The following is a 19,265-nucleotide window of genomic DNA, read 5'->3' on the forward strand; positions in this document are numbered from 1 at the left end:
GTTAGAGGAGGGTGTGAAAGAGGCCTTTGATAGTCTAGATCTCACATATAGAGCCGGCACTAGAACTAGTGATGCCATGAAAGAAGCCCATCGTGACCATAAAGCTGAGAGGGCCCCTCTGTATCTCAAGCCTTGTTATTATTTCCTCCTTCTAAATTACTGCCATCCTCAGTGTCACAAATCGACCTCGTCCAACCTTCTTTTTTTATTTTTATTTTCGTGATATATACCCTAACGCAGGCGACGGCGTCTTCATTGTACTTGTCTTAGCCCTCCACAATGCCATTCTTCAACTCGTTTCCCTTCAAGTTTCTCGGTAGGTAACAGCTACGAAGACTTGTGAACGCCAGATCTTTTACTAACAAGGCGCTCTAGGTGTATCAAGCGATAAACAAGACGGTACGATTACTGAAAAGGCCCCCGAAAGGTTTCACCATTTGTTTTCCAGTGTCACCCCAAGCCCCCTCCCGACTCCTCCTGGTAGTGTTGCCAGTCTAGGTAGTGCCTTTGTGCCGGCTTACGAGTACACAGGAGCCCCTAAACCCCTCGATTTTAACACGGTCTTTGATCATAAGACCGGGAAGCTTCATCCTCACTACGAGCGCTGGCGGAAGTCAAAGGCTTTGTTGCCCTTCATCACACAAAAAGAAGGCAGTAGTCGATATGGCTTTGATAAGACTGCAGTCAAGGATCTTGGCCGGAGGTTTGTCGAGTGCCCTGTCCCTGACTGTGGGTTCATTGGCGACCTTAGCAAACCTTCTGCTCTTCCAAAGCACTTGGACAAGGTCCATCCAAGGGAGTCTTGCCCCTTTTGCAAGGACTCCGGGTTTGGCTATATGGGCCCTAGGCAAAAATATGAGCATCTCATGGAAAAGCACCCTGGCATTAGAGCCAACTCCCTCCGCTCCATCACCAAGAACATAATAAGAAAAGCGATCCCGGAGCGAAATCTTGAGGCTCTTGGCGGGTCTTTTCCCTTTCAGCTTCCTGGTGCATCGGACGCCGAATCTAGTCGAAGGACCGAGGCCGTGTCCGAGGCCCTCTCTAGATCTACAGCAGCTCTAAATGACGAGGCTGGACCAGCCGTTGATCGCTCTCTATCCCAGACGCAAGCCCCTCATGTTGCTCACGTGGATGAAATCATGTACCAGTTCTGTGACCGCTGCAGCCGAAATCATCGTGTTCTGTGTCAAGATGATGACCGCAACCATCACGACTTGGTATGTCGTCCGGGTGTCCAGGGCGGGTTCAAATGGTGCGATAAATGTGGCCAGGCCGGCATTCCAGACCAAAATGCGACCCCTGCCTCGGTCTTCCCGCACGACTGCCCGGGAATTAGCGAAAATAGCATAGTCTGCATCGACTGCGGCTTGGCTATGGATCGAGACAAGACCAACAAGATCAGGCTACACATCCAAGAATGCTGTGGTTATTCAGGCTCCTCGGTCAGGTTCTGTCCATACTGCAATACTGAATTTGCTTCTGGCTGGACCATCCAGATTCGTTGTGGGCATATTGCAGTCTGTGACTATCGCCCTACCGTCGGGCCTGCGACCACTCCATATGACCTGTACCCTGAGCAGCTCATTCCTAGCCGCAAAAGACGCAGCCCTCATGACGGCGGTGAAGACGGCCAAGACCAGGATAGCAATGTTGATGTTGATAGCGCGGGGCCTCCTATAATGCTCAGAGGAACTGAGAGTCTTCCTAAAAGAAAGGGTGTTCTTCAAATTGCACAGGGCAAAAAGAATGCCGAAGAAAACAGTGCAACTGGCAATGGGGGTAGCAATGGCATTAACAATGGCAGCAAAGAAGTCAAAGTCAAAACCGTTGTTAAAAAGAAGGCTGTAAATACAAAGGCACAGAAAACTCCTGTGACTAACAGAGCTAGAGGCCTTCCTACCCCTCGGAACACTGCAAGCATTACCCCATCCAAGACTCCGAAAGCCATACGCCGCAGGCTATTAGGCAAGGCCTCCATCTCCATTTCTCCCACTGCCGGCCGGGATATTCCGACATTCAAGGGGCTTGATTCAGCCAACGAAATAGACCCGAGCCAGCGTGGACAGTCACCCAAGTGGCTTGATGGCGAAGACGATAAAGATATATTTACCCCCACCGAGAACATGTACTGCTCTCGCTGTCTGCGTCGTGCCCCTACCAAGCCTACCCGTAAGCCTGGTGATCCCACTGCTGCCGAGCAGCTTGCGGCTCACGAAGACCCAGAGTTGGGCTGTGGGATTCCGCGCCGCCTAGGCAGCCCAGACATCGATGGTATTGGCTTACCAAATCACAGTGGCTGGATTGATTTCTCCAAGCAGTACAACGGAAAAAAGCTAACCATTTCGAGTGTGCGTGACAAATTCCTCAAGGACTATCCCTTGTACAAACACACCATGTACCCAGCCGATGGTAGTAACAATCGCCATGCTGTGTGGGCTAATGATCCCAACCATGGAAAATGGAAGGAGAACTGGAATCTTCCATGGCCACCATACAAAGGCAGGGGCCCAATACCAGCTTCTATCGCTACGCAGGATAGCTACATGGGCCCAGAGGACATCATCGAGTACGAGGATGACGCCGATAGCGCTGGAAAGGATACCGAGGAGGATAGCGACTATGAGGCTAGTTTGGGTGAGGTTGGGGATATTGATGAAGCTGACGAACACCTATCCATAGTGAGCGATTTCAGCGAAAAGGCTGACAGGGGCTCAGATACGACAAGTGTCTCTGGCTCTCCTCCAGCTTTTGAGTCGCCTTCATTTAGAGTGGCTTCTCATATATCAAATCAAGGCGTCTCCAAGAACAAGGGCAAGGGCAAGAACAGGGCCAGAGACCAGACATACCGTCCTACTAGCGACGAAAGTGATGGTGATGGCGAGGATGTTGACAATGTGGTCAAAACATAGGCAGACTACCTCTGGAAGACTACTGTGGAAGAGAGAGCGGACTGGCTTGGCTCGTTTGATTCCTTCCGCATTTCTTTGTTTTTTTGCTGAGTGAAATGCCAGCCAATTTTCAACATATCCATGTATATATGTGTAGTGTAACTCGACACATGCAACTCATAGCACAAAGACATGCAAAAAGCAGTAAAAATATAAAACTTCCAAAGTATCTAGTCATAACTGGCAGGCGAAACGAAAAAAGTATACAAATAGGGCCCTTGAAATGCGTGCACAGTTCATTGTGACTTTTGGGCCTTGGCCAGTGTTTTCTCCCGTCTTCGCTTTTTCCAGGCCTTCACCTCGGATATTAGACCCATGAATAGCGCTGTACCAACAGGTCCTAGCAAGGGAAGATACACTGCTATCTTGTGTTCGTCTGGGAAGTACAGCTGGCCAACCATGCTCTTCTCGAAAAAGGCCCGCTCGGCCTCGGCATCCGCAATACGTGCATGCTCCAGGGCCTCTGTTGAGCCCAGGTTAGAACAGGCCTTTTCTAAATGGAAAAGACTCTTTGAAACACCATCAGCAACACTCTGTGGAATGGAGATGGATGTTAAAGCTTGTGACAAGCGTGCCAGAGATCCGAGGCTTGATGAAGCGTGTTTAAGAAGATCGGCAGACCGTACTCGCGATAGGGTAGACAACCGCAGGGGCAAAGAGCCACTTTGAGGCGTGCCGAGGAGGGACAAAAGATGGCCAGTGAAGGTCAACATAGGGTCCTTGAGAATATCAGCAGGCACATAATCAACGTCCGAGGGGAGAGGTAGAAGATAAACGGAGCCCCATTTGGGGATGAGCCAAGACTGTGAAGTACCGGGTTCGGATTGAGGGTTAGACTGGGCTAATTGGATAGTCTGGTTGCCAACAAAAAGAATAAAGTTGATTGTTGGAGCCTCGCCAATGGCAGGCGGCAAAGACCACTCGGCCCCATTGATAAACGATGACAAGTCCTCCTTGCCCAAAACAGGAGAATGCACGCCGGGCGGCGAGTACAGCTGCACCTGGGTGTCAATGGTAAAGTTGTGGATAGGCTTGAGGACAGTTAACATAGGCTCGATGTACTGGCGGATGGCCGACTCAACATCCCACCCGTTAGGCGTCGCGCCGGCTGTGAACAGCGAGAACGTCAAGTGATACGTCGGGGCATACTGTAATAGACGCGTTGTGCGCTTGTCTAACGCTTCGGTCAGCTGTGCTGATAGGCCGTGGCCGCGAGAGTTGGGAGATGCAATTTCCGATGTGAGATAAAGTAGGATGGCTCGCTCCTCGGCAAAGGTTGCCTGTAGCTCCGATGCAATGTAAGTAGCTAAAGATGACGATGCAGCAGAGTGGGATGGGACGGCACTCGGCGGGTATGTTACTGAGAGAACTGGCGTGTGGGAGTCAAGATTTGCACTAATACTGTCGCCGGGCTTAAGATCTATGGTCAGGGCCGGGGCAGGGCGAGAATCAGCGGCAGCAGGGTCTAAAGAGTCTAGCTGGAGGCGCAGGTGGTGGCCGGAAAAGTCGTTGAGATCGTCGATGGCGTGTTGCGTTAGGCGGACAAGCGTTTCGGCGTCTGGGTCGGAGATGGAACTAGCACGTACGGAAACCTGAAGGGGAAAGACTGGTCTACAAGCCTGTGCAAGCGCGGATAGTGTGTTAGGTACATTCAAAGCAAAGCGTCGGCTACGACTGCAAAGACGGAGGCAAGGCAAGGGAAGGGGGGGGGGGATATAGATATCAGGAGGCCTGTCGTAAACATACCCTACCATCTGACCACTGCTGCATCTGCTCCAACGGCAAAGCAGCGCGATGGATAGCTGTGAGCTTCCACCAGATAGGAATGCCGAGAAATAGTACCACAGCCCAGAACGAGAACACTACCACCATCCGCCGTCGCTGGTGAGCCAGAGGCTCGGGTGGTGGCTGTTTCTTAGTCTCGGTAGCCACAGTGTTTTGCGGGACGACCACCGCAGGCCCTGTTGATGTCATGGCTTACAAATCGTGAGGGTGCGATCAAGGAGTAGAGGATGGTTTGTAGATCCTACTTTCTATGACAAATAGCTTGGCCAAGTCATAGAGAGAGAAGTCAGTAGGTTAGCCAGCCTGCGACAAGACAACTTGGAAGCTAGGACCTCTCTGGGTCTTATCGCGATGAACACGATAATCTTATCAAGGACGCCACAGTGGCTGCGAATAGTGAGGCGTCGAGGCAATGTGGCCCACTTTAAAGTGTGCATTTTTATGGAAGCCGACCGACATTCTACATAATTAACAGGCTGACATCAACACGGACGGCCCAGTCGAAAAACCAAGAAGGACGCGGCCAGAAATGCAGCAACATATGCAGCAGCATATGCAGCAACATATATGGATCATGCGTGTCTCAGTTGCTCGGATGCCGACATTTGCTACATCGCCCTCCTAGCTCCCAGAACGCACTTGTCCGGCCGGCCCTTCGCAGGGCAGGCCTGGACCTATAGTGAGTGTATGGACGAGTCCACATCTAGCTTTGGCGTTAAGAGAGTGAGATGCGCCTGTGAATAGCGCTACGTAAGTTCGCTACATGCGCCAAGTATAGCCATAAAAGCGACAGCCAAGGCAAAAGCCAAGGTCTTAGTGACGGTAAGTCTCAGGTCAAGCCGAGTCAAGCCTTGCTGTGTTCTTCCTCGACTACTTGTGCTTCAGCAATTGCTTTTCGCCTTTGGCAAGGGCCTATGATGTCACTGCAAGCCTGTAGGCGCCGCACTATATTGGAGGGGGGGAGCAGCACGGACTGACTTGACTGCCTTTGCTCGTTTGCTTGATTTGGCTCATTGATTCATTGTTTGATAGAGCTTTAAGCTTTCAAGCCACAGTCGCACCTGTGCACTGGTATTTTTCTACTTTTTTCCACGTACAGCCCCTGAAAACAGGCCAAGCTTCAGTGGCTCCAGGCCAAAAATCGGAACGAGGCCAGCCCACTGGAAGCAGTGTTCCAGCCACTAAAGCCAGCCAATCAATGCCTAGAAGACAGAGACTTTTAGGGAACACAAGGCGAACAGCAGGGCAAATAAAAATACACGACACCAAAAAATAGGGAGAAGTGAGGCGTTCAATGGCCTTGGAAAATGGCGTCTTTCCATCAACGTTTCCCTTGTTGGTGATTCGTTTTCCTGTGGAAGGCTGCAGTGCAGGTCTTTTTCCTCATTTCGAGAGGCTCTTCTCTTGTCCCTTCCATCGTCGTCCTCTTCTTTTTCCCAATCGTCTCAACCTTCTTCCGCAGCCGGTGGTTCTGGCCTTTTGCCTCGAAAGACACTCTCCTTGCCCTTCACTTATACTGCGTTGCAGCTACAACGTATTTTCAAGTCCAGACAATTTTTGCATCGCCTACACTCGGCAGTAACACGCGATTCCCGAGTCCCTAGATTGAACTTAGTATCACTCAGTTCGCTTCTCCTGGATCAGAACCGTTGTATCAAAACGCTTGTTGGCTATCAAGGAAAATAATCGCCTTGGGCTTCCGGTCCACACTAACATTGAATTGAATATCCGGGCGGAGCGTGTTTACTAGACTTGGCCTGACTTGGCTTTACCTTACCCTACCTTGCCTCGCCTTGCCTCGCCTTTGCCTCTACTTTGCTCTACTCTTTTTTTATCCTTTTTTTTTATCCTTTTTTCCCGTTTTTTTTTCTTTTTATTTCTCTCTAGTTTTGTCTTCCCTTTTTGTCTGCTATCCCATTCTTCTGCTACTTCATTGGCCGCCGGTACAACGCCGACAAAACGTCCAAGTCTGTCTGATCTGTCAATCAATCCCTAAGCTAGACGCTCCCTGTTGTGAGGAGGGAAAAACTACACTCCAACGCGTGAACTCCCTCGTCTTCTTGCCGCTATCCACGCAGGAGGACTACTGCATCTCCCCGCAAACTCACTCCAAAGAAGTATACTAGTCTCGTCATGTCCGGTAGGTCCGGTCCCCTAGCCCTCCCCTTGGTCTTCTCCTGTCTTCTGCGACCTCACTTCCTGTCTGCACGGCTGCAGGCTTGCTTCACTTCACGTCTCTGGCTAACACTTAGACCCTTAGCTATTGCTGCCGCTGGGCTTGTAGGCACTGCCGCCTATATTAACGCTCGCGCGGGCATCTGGTATGACTACCATTTGGTCAGGTCTGTCATACCATCAGCTCTGCGCTCATTCATCCGCTCTAGAACCAATGGCCTAAATCAGTTCTACGTCCTTGAGCGATGGGCACGATCATCCTCGCGTGCATCGCTGCCCCTCATCAAGTTTGAGGGTCGCGATTACACTTATGCCCAGACTTATGCTGCTGCCCTCTCCTACGGAACCTGGCTTCGGGAATCCAAGGGCGTTAAGCCAGGCGACATTGTTGCCATTGACTTCCAAAACAGCGAGACCTTTGTCTTTCTCTGGTTCGGTCTGTGGGCAATAGGCGCAAAGCCGGCCTTCATCAACTACAACCTAACCGCCCAGCCTCTTGCCCATTGTGTGCGTGCCTGCAAAGCAAAACTTGTTCTAGCTGATCCCCTTATCCAAGAGAGCTTTACCGAATCTGTCTTGCAATCGATACCTGGTGCTGAGCTTGTGGTTGTCACCCCGGACCTCGATACCCAGATTCGTGCCACCCAAGGCAAGCGTTACCCTGACCAGGTGCGCAATGAAGACGACATAAAGAACATTGCCATGCTTATCTACACATCAGGTACCACAGGCTTGCCCAAGCCGGCAATTATTTCCTGGGGCAAGGCTACTGTGTCAAGCAACTTTTGCGCGCGTCTCCTGCGGCTGACCGAAAAGGATGTCTTTTTCACGGTACGTGACCTTCTTTGTAAGCTTTGTGAAGGGTTTTTGTTTCCACTTCTTTGTCTTGGTCCGATCTTGGTCGGGGTTTGGTCTGTTGCAGAGTTGTCAGACTGAATCCTGACGTCATTGGTCGATGTCTTTTTTTTTTATAACCCTGAGCTGGAAGAGGGGGGGGAGGGGGGGGAGCGAGATATTCTGATCACCTACTACTACCACTACCCCACTACCCTTCTTTCGTTTTTTGTTTCTACTTTGGGTGCTTAGCCATCCATCTGCTTTATTGATGTGCTTGCTTTGCTCCTATGTTGCCTGACATGACATTGCTGCCTTTTCGTCTAGCTAACCCTTGTCTTAGGCAATGCCCATGTATCACAGCTCTGCTTCATTGCTAGGCTTCTTGAACGTTCTAGAAGCCGGCTCAACCATTGCCATTTCCCGCAAGTTTTCTGCAAAGACCTTCTGGGACCAGGTGCGGCAAAGCGACGCTACAGTCATTCATTACGTGGGCGAAACCTGCCGTTATCTCCTCGGCACCCCTCCACAGACTGACCCTGAGACCGGCGAGCTGTTAGACCGCAAACACAGGGTCCACACGGCATTTGGCAACGGCCTGCGACCCGACGTGTGGGACAAGTTTAAAGAGCGCTTTGGCATTGACTACATTGCTGAATGGTATGCCTCTACTGAAGGCCCATTCGCTATCTGGAACCTCTCGCGCAACAGTTTCACTCAAGGCGCCATTGGCCGCAACGGCTGGATATACAATATGCTCATGTCGATTAATGTACAGGTGGTCGAGGTTGATCCCTTGGCTGATCAGCCCTGGCGTCATCCCAAGAGCGGACTCTGTCGAAAGGTCAAGGCCGGGACTCCAGGAGAACTCATGTTCCGACTTCCATCTAATGACGTTGAATCCCGATTTCAGGGGTATTATGGCAACGAGGACGCCACAAACTCCAAAATCCTACGCAATGTCTTGAGCAAAGGCGATGCATGGTTTCGCACAGGTGATATGGTGGTTTGGGATAATGACGGTCGTGTTTTCTTCTCAGATCGCATCGGCGATACCTTTCGATGGAAAAGCGAAAACGTGTCAACCGCAGAAGTAGGCCAGATTGTCGGCCAGCATCCGGTAGTACATGAAGCAAACGTTTACGGCGTGGAGCTTCCGCGTCATGATGGCCGCTGCGGCTGTGCGGCCATTGTGTTCACTTCGGATGTCAAAGGCCAACCCTCGCCCGAAGTACTTAAGAGCCTGGCAGATCATGTTGCTAATACCCTTCCAAAGTATGCCCGGCCTATTTTCCTACGTGTTATGCCCGAAATGGAGGCCACAAGTACGTTTAAGCAACTAAAGCACGGCCTCCGCGCCCAAGGAGTTGATCCTGACAAGGTTGATTCCGGCAAGATGTACTGGCTGAAAAATGGCACATACACTCCGTTTACTGAAACAGATTGGACGATGATGGTGAGCGGGGGAGTCAAGTTGTGATGCGACGGAAACCTACAGCACCGTTGCGAATTCAGGGAACATTATAAGTACAAACAGAGCAAACAAGAGACGCAAACATGTGAAAGAGAGTAGAGAAGGGGAGGGGGAGGGGGAGGGGGGGAGACAGAGAGCCGTGGGATGAAATGAGAGAGATGACGGAATAATGAGATGGTATGAAAGAAGCAGTAGAGGGACGCCAGGATAAGAATGTGCCCGTAAATTATCAAACCAGGGCTTGATACAACATCAATGGGGCCTAGTAAACCTTCCTGTATAGTTTGGAATGAGGCTTATAGCACCGCATCTAGAGCTTGTTGCCGAAACGGCATTCTTTTAGCTGGGTGTCCTAGGTGCTTGTCTGTCATTATTACCCTTACTGTAAATCTAAAGTGTATTATGTCTATTTCTTGTTCAGTACATGGCTAGCTGGTCTTTAGAAGCTTGACATTAGCTTCATCCACACGGCTTCCATAAACTCTTCAAGCCCCCTTGCTTTCGCTCCTTTTCTTCTTATCTTACTTGGAGGCCGTTTCTCTTAAAGCAGGCCGTCTATTTACATAGAACAAGCAATATCAATTCCTATATTTTTGCAGCCATGCCCATACCCGCGATTTACTTACTCTTGGTGTTTACGCTTCTTCCCTCCAAAACATCTGTCTCCCTCCGCACACGACCTCATTTCATCCGGCCTATTCGGTTCCCTGCGGTGTCCTTTTCTCTTTATTTGTGAGACCTCTTCATGGGGCAGGATGTACACCCGCACTCCACAGCCGTCGGCTTGGCGAGGTGTGAAAGAGACAGCATGTTTCTTCAGTGATATGATATCCTACATGTATCGTCTACAATGCTGCAATATAATCCCGCTCATCGCTTTTATACCATTGAATCACCTGTGTTGGCATTCCTTCGCCGGTCTCTGCCAGGTAACACCCTTTCGCCTGGCCTTCTGGAACCGTGTAATCTAAAGGAACCAAACAGTGCAACATGTCTATACTGCGTGTGTGTCATGAAACCGGGCCGCAAAACAGAGCAAACAGATCCAGATGTCTCTTGGCGCGGTTTGTCTTCAGACCAAATTTTTTACTATTGTCTCTAGTCCGATGGCAGTTCTCGATTCTTCTAGGCGTTGGGAGAAAGCCCAGTCATCGTTGCTGTTTGAGCCCAACTAAGAGATGATATACATGCTAATCATGAGTATAATAAGGCCGTCTGCTTTCTTGTCGCGCCTCGTCATTCGCATTTTGTTTCCCTTATTGGCATGGGACTCGCTTCGTTTTGCCTCTACAGCCGCCTACCATCGCCATAGCCGCTAATACGTACCTCCGATATCTCTTCCCCGCTTACGCTTCTCCTCGTGGCATTCATGATGACGAGAGGCTATACACTATCGCTCTTGCTCGGTTTGGCTAGCCTTGCAGTAGCCCAATGCCCAGTTGAGCCCAACAAGCTGGTCTGCTATGACTATCCTGGCGCTGTCACGCAAGACCTAGACGTTATTGATGTGCAGACTATTTCGTGGTATTTGCGCTGGTACTCCCATACCGAGGGCAATCCTCTGTTCTGGACCATGTACACTACAGATAACGAAACGACTGCATCGGTGCCTCTCAATGATACGTCTTTAGCCAGCCTCACACCAGGCAGCAACAGCACTACGCCTAGCAACACCACCCTCGCTGGAGGAATCGGCATTGACAGTAGCAGCAACGCTATAGGCAATAGCGCCACCCTCAATAACTCCACCACTGCCAACAGCAACATCACCACCGCGCAAAATGACAACTCTGGCCCCCTCAACAGCACCGCACCCTACCTTAACCTTACCACTCCGACAGCCCTGCCTTCTAGCAGCAGGCCCAATGTTGTCCATACTTTCTCCACTATGAGCCACACAGCAGCACCTACTGCTGTTTCCCAGCCTCCCGTTGCCGCTGACCAATGCCTCGAGTGGACAGTGATTACCCGTGGGACCGTGATGCTTCTAGCTCGTCTAAGCGGCACCCGCAATGCCAGTGTTCTCTATGACGATATTGCCTACTCCCTGGATGGAATCACGGGTGACTGGGGCAAGTGGATTCCCCGTAGCCGTGGTACTGAAGACGAGCAGAAGGTTCCCGTTTTGATCGACTGTAACAACTCGGGCGGCCAGGTCCCTGTTTACGTCAACAAGACCAACCCAGCTTACCACTCGGAAGAGTTCCTCGAAAAGAACTACTCTACCGAGGGTATTTGGCTGAAGCTAGTCCACACACCTCCGGCAATGGAAGTGGGCAAGCGGTCCACAGAGTACGGTGAGCCTGTCCTAGGCCATATTTAGTTAACCCCAGGCTAAAGAATTAAGGGTTACGGGGATGAAGGGCTTGGCCAGACTAGGAAAAAATGGGGACAAAGGGCTTGGTGAAACTTGTGGAAAAGGTCTTTCTTCCTTTGTTCTTGTTCTTGTTTTTGTCGCTTCTCACGCTAGTTATGCCCAACTATTTTACCTGCATATTTTACCACTATTTCGTGCGTTTTAACCATTGTGGCCGGTAGCCATCGGCAAGCAGCATATTCTCAAGAGTGGGAAAATACGAAAACCTAAAACAAAGAGGCGTGAAGGCTAGCTGCGGATGCGCCAGATAAAGAGAGTCGAGTAGAAGAATTTTCACTTGTCCGCGGGCTACGACACGATGAACGAATAAGAAAATTAAAAAAATATAAATAAATAAATAGATAATAACAAGCAAGTGACTGCATAATCAGGAGGTGTAGGTACAGTACAAATTGTGGATATTTCCACCCACTCCACTCCACTCCACTCCACTCCACTACTCCAAGCACCATCCATATCCACTCAAAACCCTTCGCGGCAAACACCGCCTTTCGACTTGGCAACCTGGTGTCCTCTCTAGAGCTTCAACAAGGCCAAAGCTTGTTACGGACTTCTGCTCTAATTTTTAGTGCTGCGTGGAAAGAAAATCAGGGCATGTCATGTGAGCAAAGTGCAAATGAAGTGTCTCTCCTGTAACCCCAAAATCCAGGCTGTGGAGATGGCTAGTATGTACTAGTACCAGCAGCCTCTTTGTGTACCAGGGCAAGTCCACCTGTGCACACCAAACTGTTTGTACAGGTACTTACCATTCATGGGCCGCAGGGTACATGCGAGATACCAAGATGCTCTCCTTTTATCTGGCTGCTCCGTCTCAATTATGTATGCCTTTATGCCTTGTGTTAATGCTGCCCTTTATGCCTTGTGACTTTATCGCCCTTATCTCCTGGCTGCTGTTCGGTCCCCTTGCCCACCCGTTCTGGGCAAAAGGATGGAGTGGCCTTCCGACCAATTCTCCGCGCAAAGTCTTGCTTTGATTCATAGTAAACACAGTCCTCAAACTCACATTTTTTTTTTCGTCTTCTTCATCTGTGCATCCCCAGCGACCTCTAGCAGAATATAAACACTCGAGAACAAATTGGCTGTTAATTCCAGGTCCTTTTTTTCCTTCTAATTTCTATATCGCCTGGCATTTGACCAAGTGCATCCTACCAGACTCAGCCCCATCATATGCCTATCTTTTAGCCACTCTCCCAGCGATTGCGACATCGAGCTTGTCTCTAGAACGGTATTGCGACATTTTAGCAACTATGGCAACATCGCTTCTGTCTCGATTTGGCCGACTTGCACCGCGAACATCCCCTTTTGTGAGACCATGCCCAAACAACTACCGACGGCACCTAAGTAATAGCATCCCACGTCTGTTAGTTAATTCAAACGACACTTTATCGCCTTCTTCGTCTTCGCAGAAAACGTCTTCTTCATCTTCTTCTCTCCCTCCCCAAAAGCCACTGGCTGGTGGGGCTGTTAGAACCCTAACCCTATTGGCATCTGGTGGTCTCGTTGCAGCAGGCGTAAGCTTCACACTGTCAGAGCCTGACGAACACTTGTCTGACAACAAAGATTCTGAGGCTGATAACGACACTCGCGAGCCACTGAGCCTGCCGCGGATACACCTTGCCGAAGTACGTAAACATGATGGCAATTCTGGCGAGCCGTGGATCACATACAAGGACAAGATTTATGACATCACTGACTGGATCGCTGGGCACCCTGGAGGTGACGTGATCCTACAGGCTGCTGGTGGTAGTGTCGAGCCGTACTGGAACATTTTCACCATCCATAAATCACCCCACGTCTACGAAATTCTAGAGCAATACCTAATTGGCTATGTTCACTCGGGAGATCTGGTTAATGGTAAAATTCCCGAAGAGTCTGTCGAAGATCCCTTCAGCTCTGATCCTGCTCGCCACGCCGACCTTCGCACTTTGACTGCCAAGCCACGCAATGCCGAAAGCCCAGCATACGCTCTCAGCGACTCATTTCAGACGCCAAACGATCTATTCTACGTACGGAACCATTTTTGGGTCCCTGTTATTGAAAAGCCCGATGAGCATAGTCTTACAATCGAGCTACCTGACGGCGAAAGTGTGACCTACTCGCTCGCCCAGCTCAAGGACAAGTTTCGCTCCCATACCATTAATGCCACCCTTCAATGCTCTGGAAACCGCCGCAATCATATGACCAAGGAAGCCGGCCCTACTAACGGTCTTCAATGGACTACCGGTGGCATTTCTTCGGCCACTTGGACTGGTGTTCGCCTTGCGGATGTGCTAGCCGATGCTGGCTACCCTGTGGCAAGTGTGCGTAGCGGCACAATTGACCCGCCTGAAGACGCCAAACATGTGCATTTTTCTGCCCTAGAGGCATATGGCGCTTCTATTCCCATGTCAGTTGCTATTGACCCACGCGGCGATGTCCTTCTGGCTTACGAAATGAACGGAGAGCCTATCCCCCGCGACCACGGCTACCCGCTTCGTGCCCTAGTTCCAGGCCATGTGGCTGCACGCTCGGTCAAGTGGCTGAATAAAATTGTCTTGTCGGATGAGGAGAGCTTTTCGCAGTGGCAGCGTAAAGACTATAAAAGCTTCGGCCCTAATCTTGTTGGTAAGAAGCTCGACTGGGAGAGCGCTCCTTCTATCCAGGAAATGCCTGTCACTAGCGCTATTACCTCGGCCGTTCTACGCGATGACACCGACGCCGATGCAACATCGTCGAAGAAGGTTTCCGTGAAAGGCTGGGCGTACTCGGGGGGCGGCAAGGCCATCACTAGAGTCGACGTTAGTCTTGATGGCGGCGCTACCTGGGATCAAGCTGAGCTTCTCGACGATGATCGATGCAACAACACCAAAGAAAACCACAACGGTAGCGGGAGATCTTGGGCTTGGAAGCGCTGGGAGTACCACGGCTCAGTCTCTCTTGCCCCTGCAGCTTCAACCGAGCCTTCTACCTCGTTGTCATTTTCCAAGGACAAGAATGCTCTCGACAAGCCATTCTTATGTTCGCCTGATATTGTGGTCAAGGCTACTGATGAGAATTACAACACCCAGCCTCAAACACAGTCCTCCATCTACAATGCTCGTGGAAATCTTGCTACTGCTTGGCATAGAGTTCGAGCGTGCGAACGCTGCACAGTTAAGCCCAGTGTTGATTCCAATGATTCGTGAGACTCACTATGATCAATGAAAAAAAAAAAAAAAAAAAAAAAACCCCATGACGTACGGAATTATAAGCTAGATTTGTATATAGAGGCGCTGGAATGGCAATAATTAATACTTTCCCAAAAAGGCCTACGTATTTTTCTTTAGTATGAGTTGGTTGTTCATAACAAAAATAAGAAGGGCAGAGTAGAAATATTGTGGGACAAAGGCTAAAACAAGAATGATATGAATTTCTAACACTAACCCCTACCACTACCCTCTTTACTTGGACTCTTCCTCGGCTTCATCTCCTTCATCGTCGGTGAAGTAGTCAAAAGGTTCCGGTAGAGGCGCCTCCTCTTGATCATTGCCATCAGCAAGCATGACAAGCTGGTCTCTATGAGGCTCTGACGTTGTACCATTACCACCTCCAGCACTACGGAGAAGGTCCTGGAGCTCTTGGAGAGTAGGATCCCCTTGTTCGTGGCTGATACCACCACGGGCACCCAGGGCGGATGCACCACCGGCTGTTCTACCAGGAGCTAAAGGAGCCTTTTCCGTAGCCACCTTCTTCAGTTTTTCTTCCAACAGGGTCTTGGGCTCATCAGGAGTAGTATCCACTAATAGCATAGGGCCCCCAGTAGGCTTCTTCACAGGCTGGTAACGGCCAGCGGGGAAGCTAATGTACTTGAGCTGGCCGGGAAGGATACGGGACATGTTGTCCATGTCAAACCCTGCCTTCTCTTTCTCGTTGCGCTTCTTGGCATCAGTGCCGGGAGTAGTGGCGGATGAATCCCCTTCCTTCTTGTCCCCCTTGTCCTCCGAGTTGGTTTCATCCTCAGCCAATTTCTTCTCCTTCTCATCATCAATGTCCATTTTGTCATCGGCATCGCCACCGGGGGTCTTGGCGGCAGGTACAGAATCTAGGTCCATTGACTCACTACGCTGGGCCTTCTCCTTCTTTTGGGCACGACGTTTAGCCTGGGCAGTAGTTGACAGAATAGCAGTCGCAACCAGAGCAGGACCTTCTTCAGCCTTGACCTCTTGTTCAGGAGGGTAGTCAAATAGACTGGGACGGGCAGAACAGTGGAACTTGAAAGCGGGAATCTGAAGATCATGGTCTAGGCCGATAATGGAGGTAGGAGAGAAGCTGAGGGAAAGGAAGTGGGTGAAAGGGAACCAGTACCAGTACTGTGTGAAGACAGCCATACCAACAATTCCGGCCATGTTGAGGTTTCCGGTCTGGGTTTGTAAACCAATTGTGCAGTTACGGCCACCAGCATCAATGATACCCAGAGCTAGGGCAGCACCAAACTTGGTCATAGCATCCTCATGACGGTCGCTAACGACTTTCTTGAATGCTTTCCGGATAGTAGCAGCCTTGGGGTTCATGGTTTCATTTTGCTGCACCATGATCATGGAAAGGGCAATTAGAGCGCCCTGGCGGACAAAGTCCGAGGGGTCCTTGAGCATGGGCTCGAGAAGATCAATAGCTTCATCAAGGCCAGTTCCAGCACAGCTGATACCAAGAGCCATAGCTGAGCCATAACGAACATGGGGGTTGTAGGACTCGGAAAGGAGCTCAACCATACGTGGGACACTGCTTGGCTTGCGGAACAGAATGAAACCTAAGCTCATCACAGCGACACGGCGGACATCATCGTTCACGTCACTGACGGCCGTATGCAAGAGTTTTCGGACGGCTTTGTTGCTGCCAGTGCCGCAATAGGCCATAGCTACGGCCAGGATACCTCCGTAGCGGAGCGTTGCGTTAGGATCGGCCAAGAGCCCCTCAATAACCATATCAGCACCCTCTTGGCGACCGTACATAATTAGAGCTATACCAATGGCGAGGCCGCGAACTGTCTTCTCATGACTTGTCTCATGGGAATAGGCAATCATATCTTCAATTACGCGTTCGTTGCCGGTACCGAGCATAATGAGACCCATAGCAAGACCAACTGCCTCACCATTGAGCGCCGAGTCAGCGTAAAGAACGCTCTTTAACTTTTCCAGAATGTCATCTGAGCCGGTAGCCATTCCTGCAATACCAAGTCCTAAGGCACCACCATGCTGGATTACTTCCTCCTCGGCATCTACAAACTGAGAGGTTAGATATTCGAGGGCATCAGCGCCATGGTTAGCGTGGATTAGGCCATAGGCGTAGAGAGCGCCACCTTGACTGTAGATAGAGCCAGTAGGCGCTCCGCGAGGAAGGTAGGGCTCTAGAAGCTTGCGGGATTGTGAGAGGTTGCCGCGGTGGATAACACCAAGAGCGGCGGTAGCGGTAAACTTGCTCCAATTGACGGCCTTGCCGAGCCAGTCTAGGTTATCCCGGAAGAATTTGTCATTTGTAGTTCCGTGGTTCATAAAGGCGTTACAGAAAGTAAGGGCAGTGTGGAAAATGGAGTTGCGGCTCTCGAGACTATCGCGAACCTTGTTTAAAATGTTGGAGTCGGACTTGTTGTTGCGGTAGAGAAACTCCAAATTGAGCTTAATGGTCTTGCTGCCATCAAGAATGGAGCGGATATTATAGTATATCTTTGCCTGGTCTTCAGGAATATTTTCCTCATCGTCGTGGGCCTCTTTCTGTAAGAGTGCGTCAGACTCTTGGGCATCTTCTTCGTCTTTCTTGGCCTTTTTAGGCTCGCCAGAAGGCAAACACTTGAGAACCTTGCCCAAGAACTCCTGGGTGCTGTTATCGTAAAGATCAAAGGCGATCTGATAAGCGCTAGCAACGGCCTCGCGATCGCCTTTTTCAACAAGGTGCCGCAGCATCATGGTAGCTTCCTCATCTGCATCGAGGTACACCACACACTTAGCAATGGCGAAGAAGTCTGGAGACGGAATCTCGTTCAGAAGATCAAGAATAAGACGCAGCAGCTCAGTGCGAAGACTACGCTCCTGCACAACATCAAGACAAATACCCAAGGCATATTCGATCAGGTCCTCGGCGGGGTGGGTATTGTCACTGATAGTTTTTCCCTTGGTCTGGCTCTGATCCTTGCCAGCGCGTCTGATAACAGAGCCTAAGACATCGAGACGCTTAGCTTCCATAGCAATACCAACGACCTGGCGGTACTTGCCCTGCCGCAGACAAACCTCAAACAGGCGTTCGATAACTGCCTGGAGGGCTCGGCGAGTGCTAGGATCGGGCATTTGCACCATAGAAACAGAGCCGTTAGGACCAACGTCAGCCAGCTTAGACGAAGGGTCCAGAAGAGCGTTTTCAGTGGATGCACGGGACAGAAGCGACTTGGACGGCAAATTTGAATGAGAAAATGGCGTGGTTGGCGACGTCAGGCCAGCTTCATTGAAGGCAAAACTAGCCGACGTCTTGCTAGACTTTGACCCTTTATTCACAGAGTGTTCGTGCGCAGAGACAGCAATCCACAGATCAATACACTTTGAGATGATGGTCTCTTCGAATTCGCCGGGGGAATTTAGCTTGAACAGATCTCCAGCCACCAAAGCAAAGTTCATACTTTGGTTGTATGCCTGCAGGTGGTAGTAAGCCTTGGCAAGCACTAAGGCAGCCAATTCGCGTTCGGGGAAGGTCTCATCTTCGTAAAGAGTTTCGCTATAGGTAGGAGAAAGATGTTAGCAGCCAATTCCAAATCATCAAGGGTCATCGATAGAAAGAAGAGATAGAGGTTGAAAGTCGGACTATTTCGTCCTAAAGTGGACATACATTTGGTCAACAGCGCTTGCAACTTCTGTCCAGACAGTGTTGATATCATCATTGAGTGTTTGAAGGGCAAAGACCCTGAGATCAGGCTCCTCATCGTGGAGAAAACCCAAGATGCCCTTGGCGGCAGAGGATGCGCTCATGGTAGCGAGCATTATGATTGAGGGTGTTGGCGAAATGTGTGATACTTTGAATTGAGCTGCGGCCAACGAGAGGAAATAGAATAGAACAGGAAACAGCAAAAATCTAAAAGAGAGCAAAGTGAATCCTAGAATGTATGTATCGGGCTATTCACTGGTGATGGAATGAAGTTGCAGTGATGGATGACAAGTTTGATAACGTGTAGAAAGAAGATGAATAGACCCAAAATAACACATCAACAGCCAAAAGCAGAATTCAAGAGCTCCAAACATCAAGCAGAGAAAGAGAAAGGTCCACGTCAGGCAAAGCGTGCCTAGCAAGTAAGCAAGCTTGTTCTGCCCCACTTGATCCAAAAGGGTCTAGCTGTCGCCAGCTGTCGCCAGCTGGTGGGTGAAAGCACAAAAACCGGTAAAACCTAACCTTCAAAGAAAGGCCGGAATTGGATAAAGCTCGAAATCTCAATGACTACCAACATGTATTTCTCTTATATCCATCGACAATGTCCAAAGTTGATACTAAAATATCTCACAAAGACTAAGCCAGGCTAACACAGCACTAGATCTATGAATCATATGCAATCTTGCAATAAAGTCTACATGTGACATTGCACAAGTGAGATTCTGCTTGTATCATGGTTACTTATCTCTTATGGTGTGATGGGGTTGTGCCTGCATGTGCTGGCTTCTAATTGCAATGCTGTGTT

At 50.0% G+C, this 19,265-nt stretch overlaps 6 protein-coding genes across 6 annotated transcripts; 4 read left to right on the top strand and 2 right to left on the bottom strand.

Moving 5' to 3' along the window:
• Positions 1–279: 279 nt before the first annotated feature.
• Positions 280–2,912, top strand: HOO65_021045 (uncharacterized protein; the record flags this gene model as incomplete). Its single annotated transcript, XM_071006462.1, has 2 exons — positions 280–316; positions 376–2,912. 2 exons carry the CDS (start codon positions 280–282, stop codon positions 2,910–2,912), a joined length of 2,574 nt encoding a protein of 857 aa, XP_070861683.1.
• A 275-nt stretch (positions 2,913–3,187) lies between these two features.
• Positions 3,188–4,925, bottom strand: HOO65_021046 (GPI transamidase component PIG-S -like protein; the record flags this gene model as incomplete). The annotated part of the gene is made up of 2 exons (XM_071006657.1): positions 3,188–4,570; positions 4,698–4,925. 2 exons carry the CDS (start codon positions 4,923–4,925, stop codon positions 3,188–3,190), a joined length of 1,611 nt encoding a protein of 536 aa, XP_070861684.1.
• A 1,944-nt stretch (positions 4,926–6,869) lies between these two features.
• Positions 6,870–9,225, top strand: HOO65_021047 (AMP-binding enzyme; the record flags this gene model as incomplete). Its single annotated transcript, XM_071006500.1, has 2 exons — positions 6,870–7,742; positions 8,089–9,225. 2 exons carry the CDS (start codon positions 6,870–6,872, stop codon positions 9,223–9,225), a joined length of 2,010 nt encoding a protein of 669 aa, XP_070861685.1.
• A 1,366-nt stretch (positions 9,226–10,591) lies between these two features.
• HOO65_021048 (Sulfite oxidase) lies at positions 10,592–11,542 on the top strand (the record flags this gene model as incomplete). Its single annotated transcript, XM_071000225.1, has 1 exon — positions 10,592–11,542. One exon carries the CDS (start codon positions 10,592–10,594, stop codon positions 11,540–11,542), a length of 951 nt encoding a protein of 316 aa, XP_070861686.1.
• A 1,301-nt stretch (positions 11,543–12,843) lies between these two features.
• Positions 12,844–14,760, top strand: HOO65_021049 (oxidoreductase molybdopterin binding domain-containing protein; the record flags this gene model as incomplete). Its single annotated transcript, XM_071000226.1, has 1 exon — positions 12,844–14,760. One exon carries the CDS (start codon positions 12,844–12,846, stop codon positions 14,758–14,760), a length of 1,917 nt encoding a protein of 638 aa, XP_070861687.1.
• Positions 14,761–15,015: 255 nt separating this feature from the next.
• On the bottom strand, positions 15,016–18,576 carry HOO65_021050 (26S proteasome regulatory subunit rpn2; the record flags this gene model as incomplete). Its single annotated transcript, XM_071006344.1, has 2 exons — positions 15,016–18,313; positions 18,425–18,576. The coding sequence occupies 2 exons, from the start codon at positions 18,574–18,576 to the stop codon at positions 15,016–15,018; spliced, it is 3,450 nt and encodes a 1,149-aa protein (XP_070861688.1).
• Positions 18,577–19,265: the final 689 nt, after the last annotated feature.

This window comes from Ceratocystis lukuohia (genome assembly GCF_044167205.1).
Source record: "Ceratocystis lukuohia strain C4212 chromosome Unknown Supercontig2_pilon, whole genome shotgun sequence".
Taxonomy (NCBI): Eukaryota; Fungi; Ascomycota; class Sordariomycetes; order Microascales; family Ceratocystidaceae; genus Ceratocystis; species Ceratocystis lukuohia.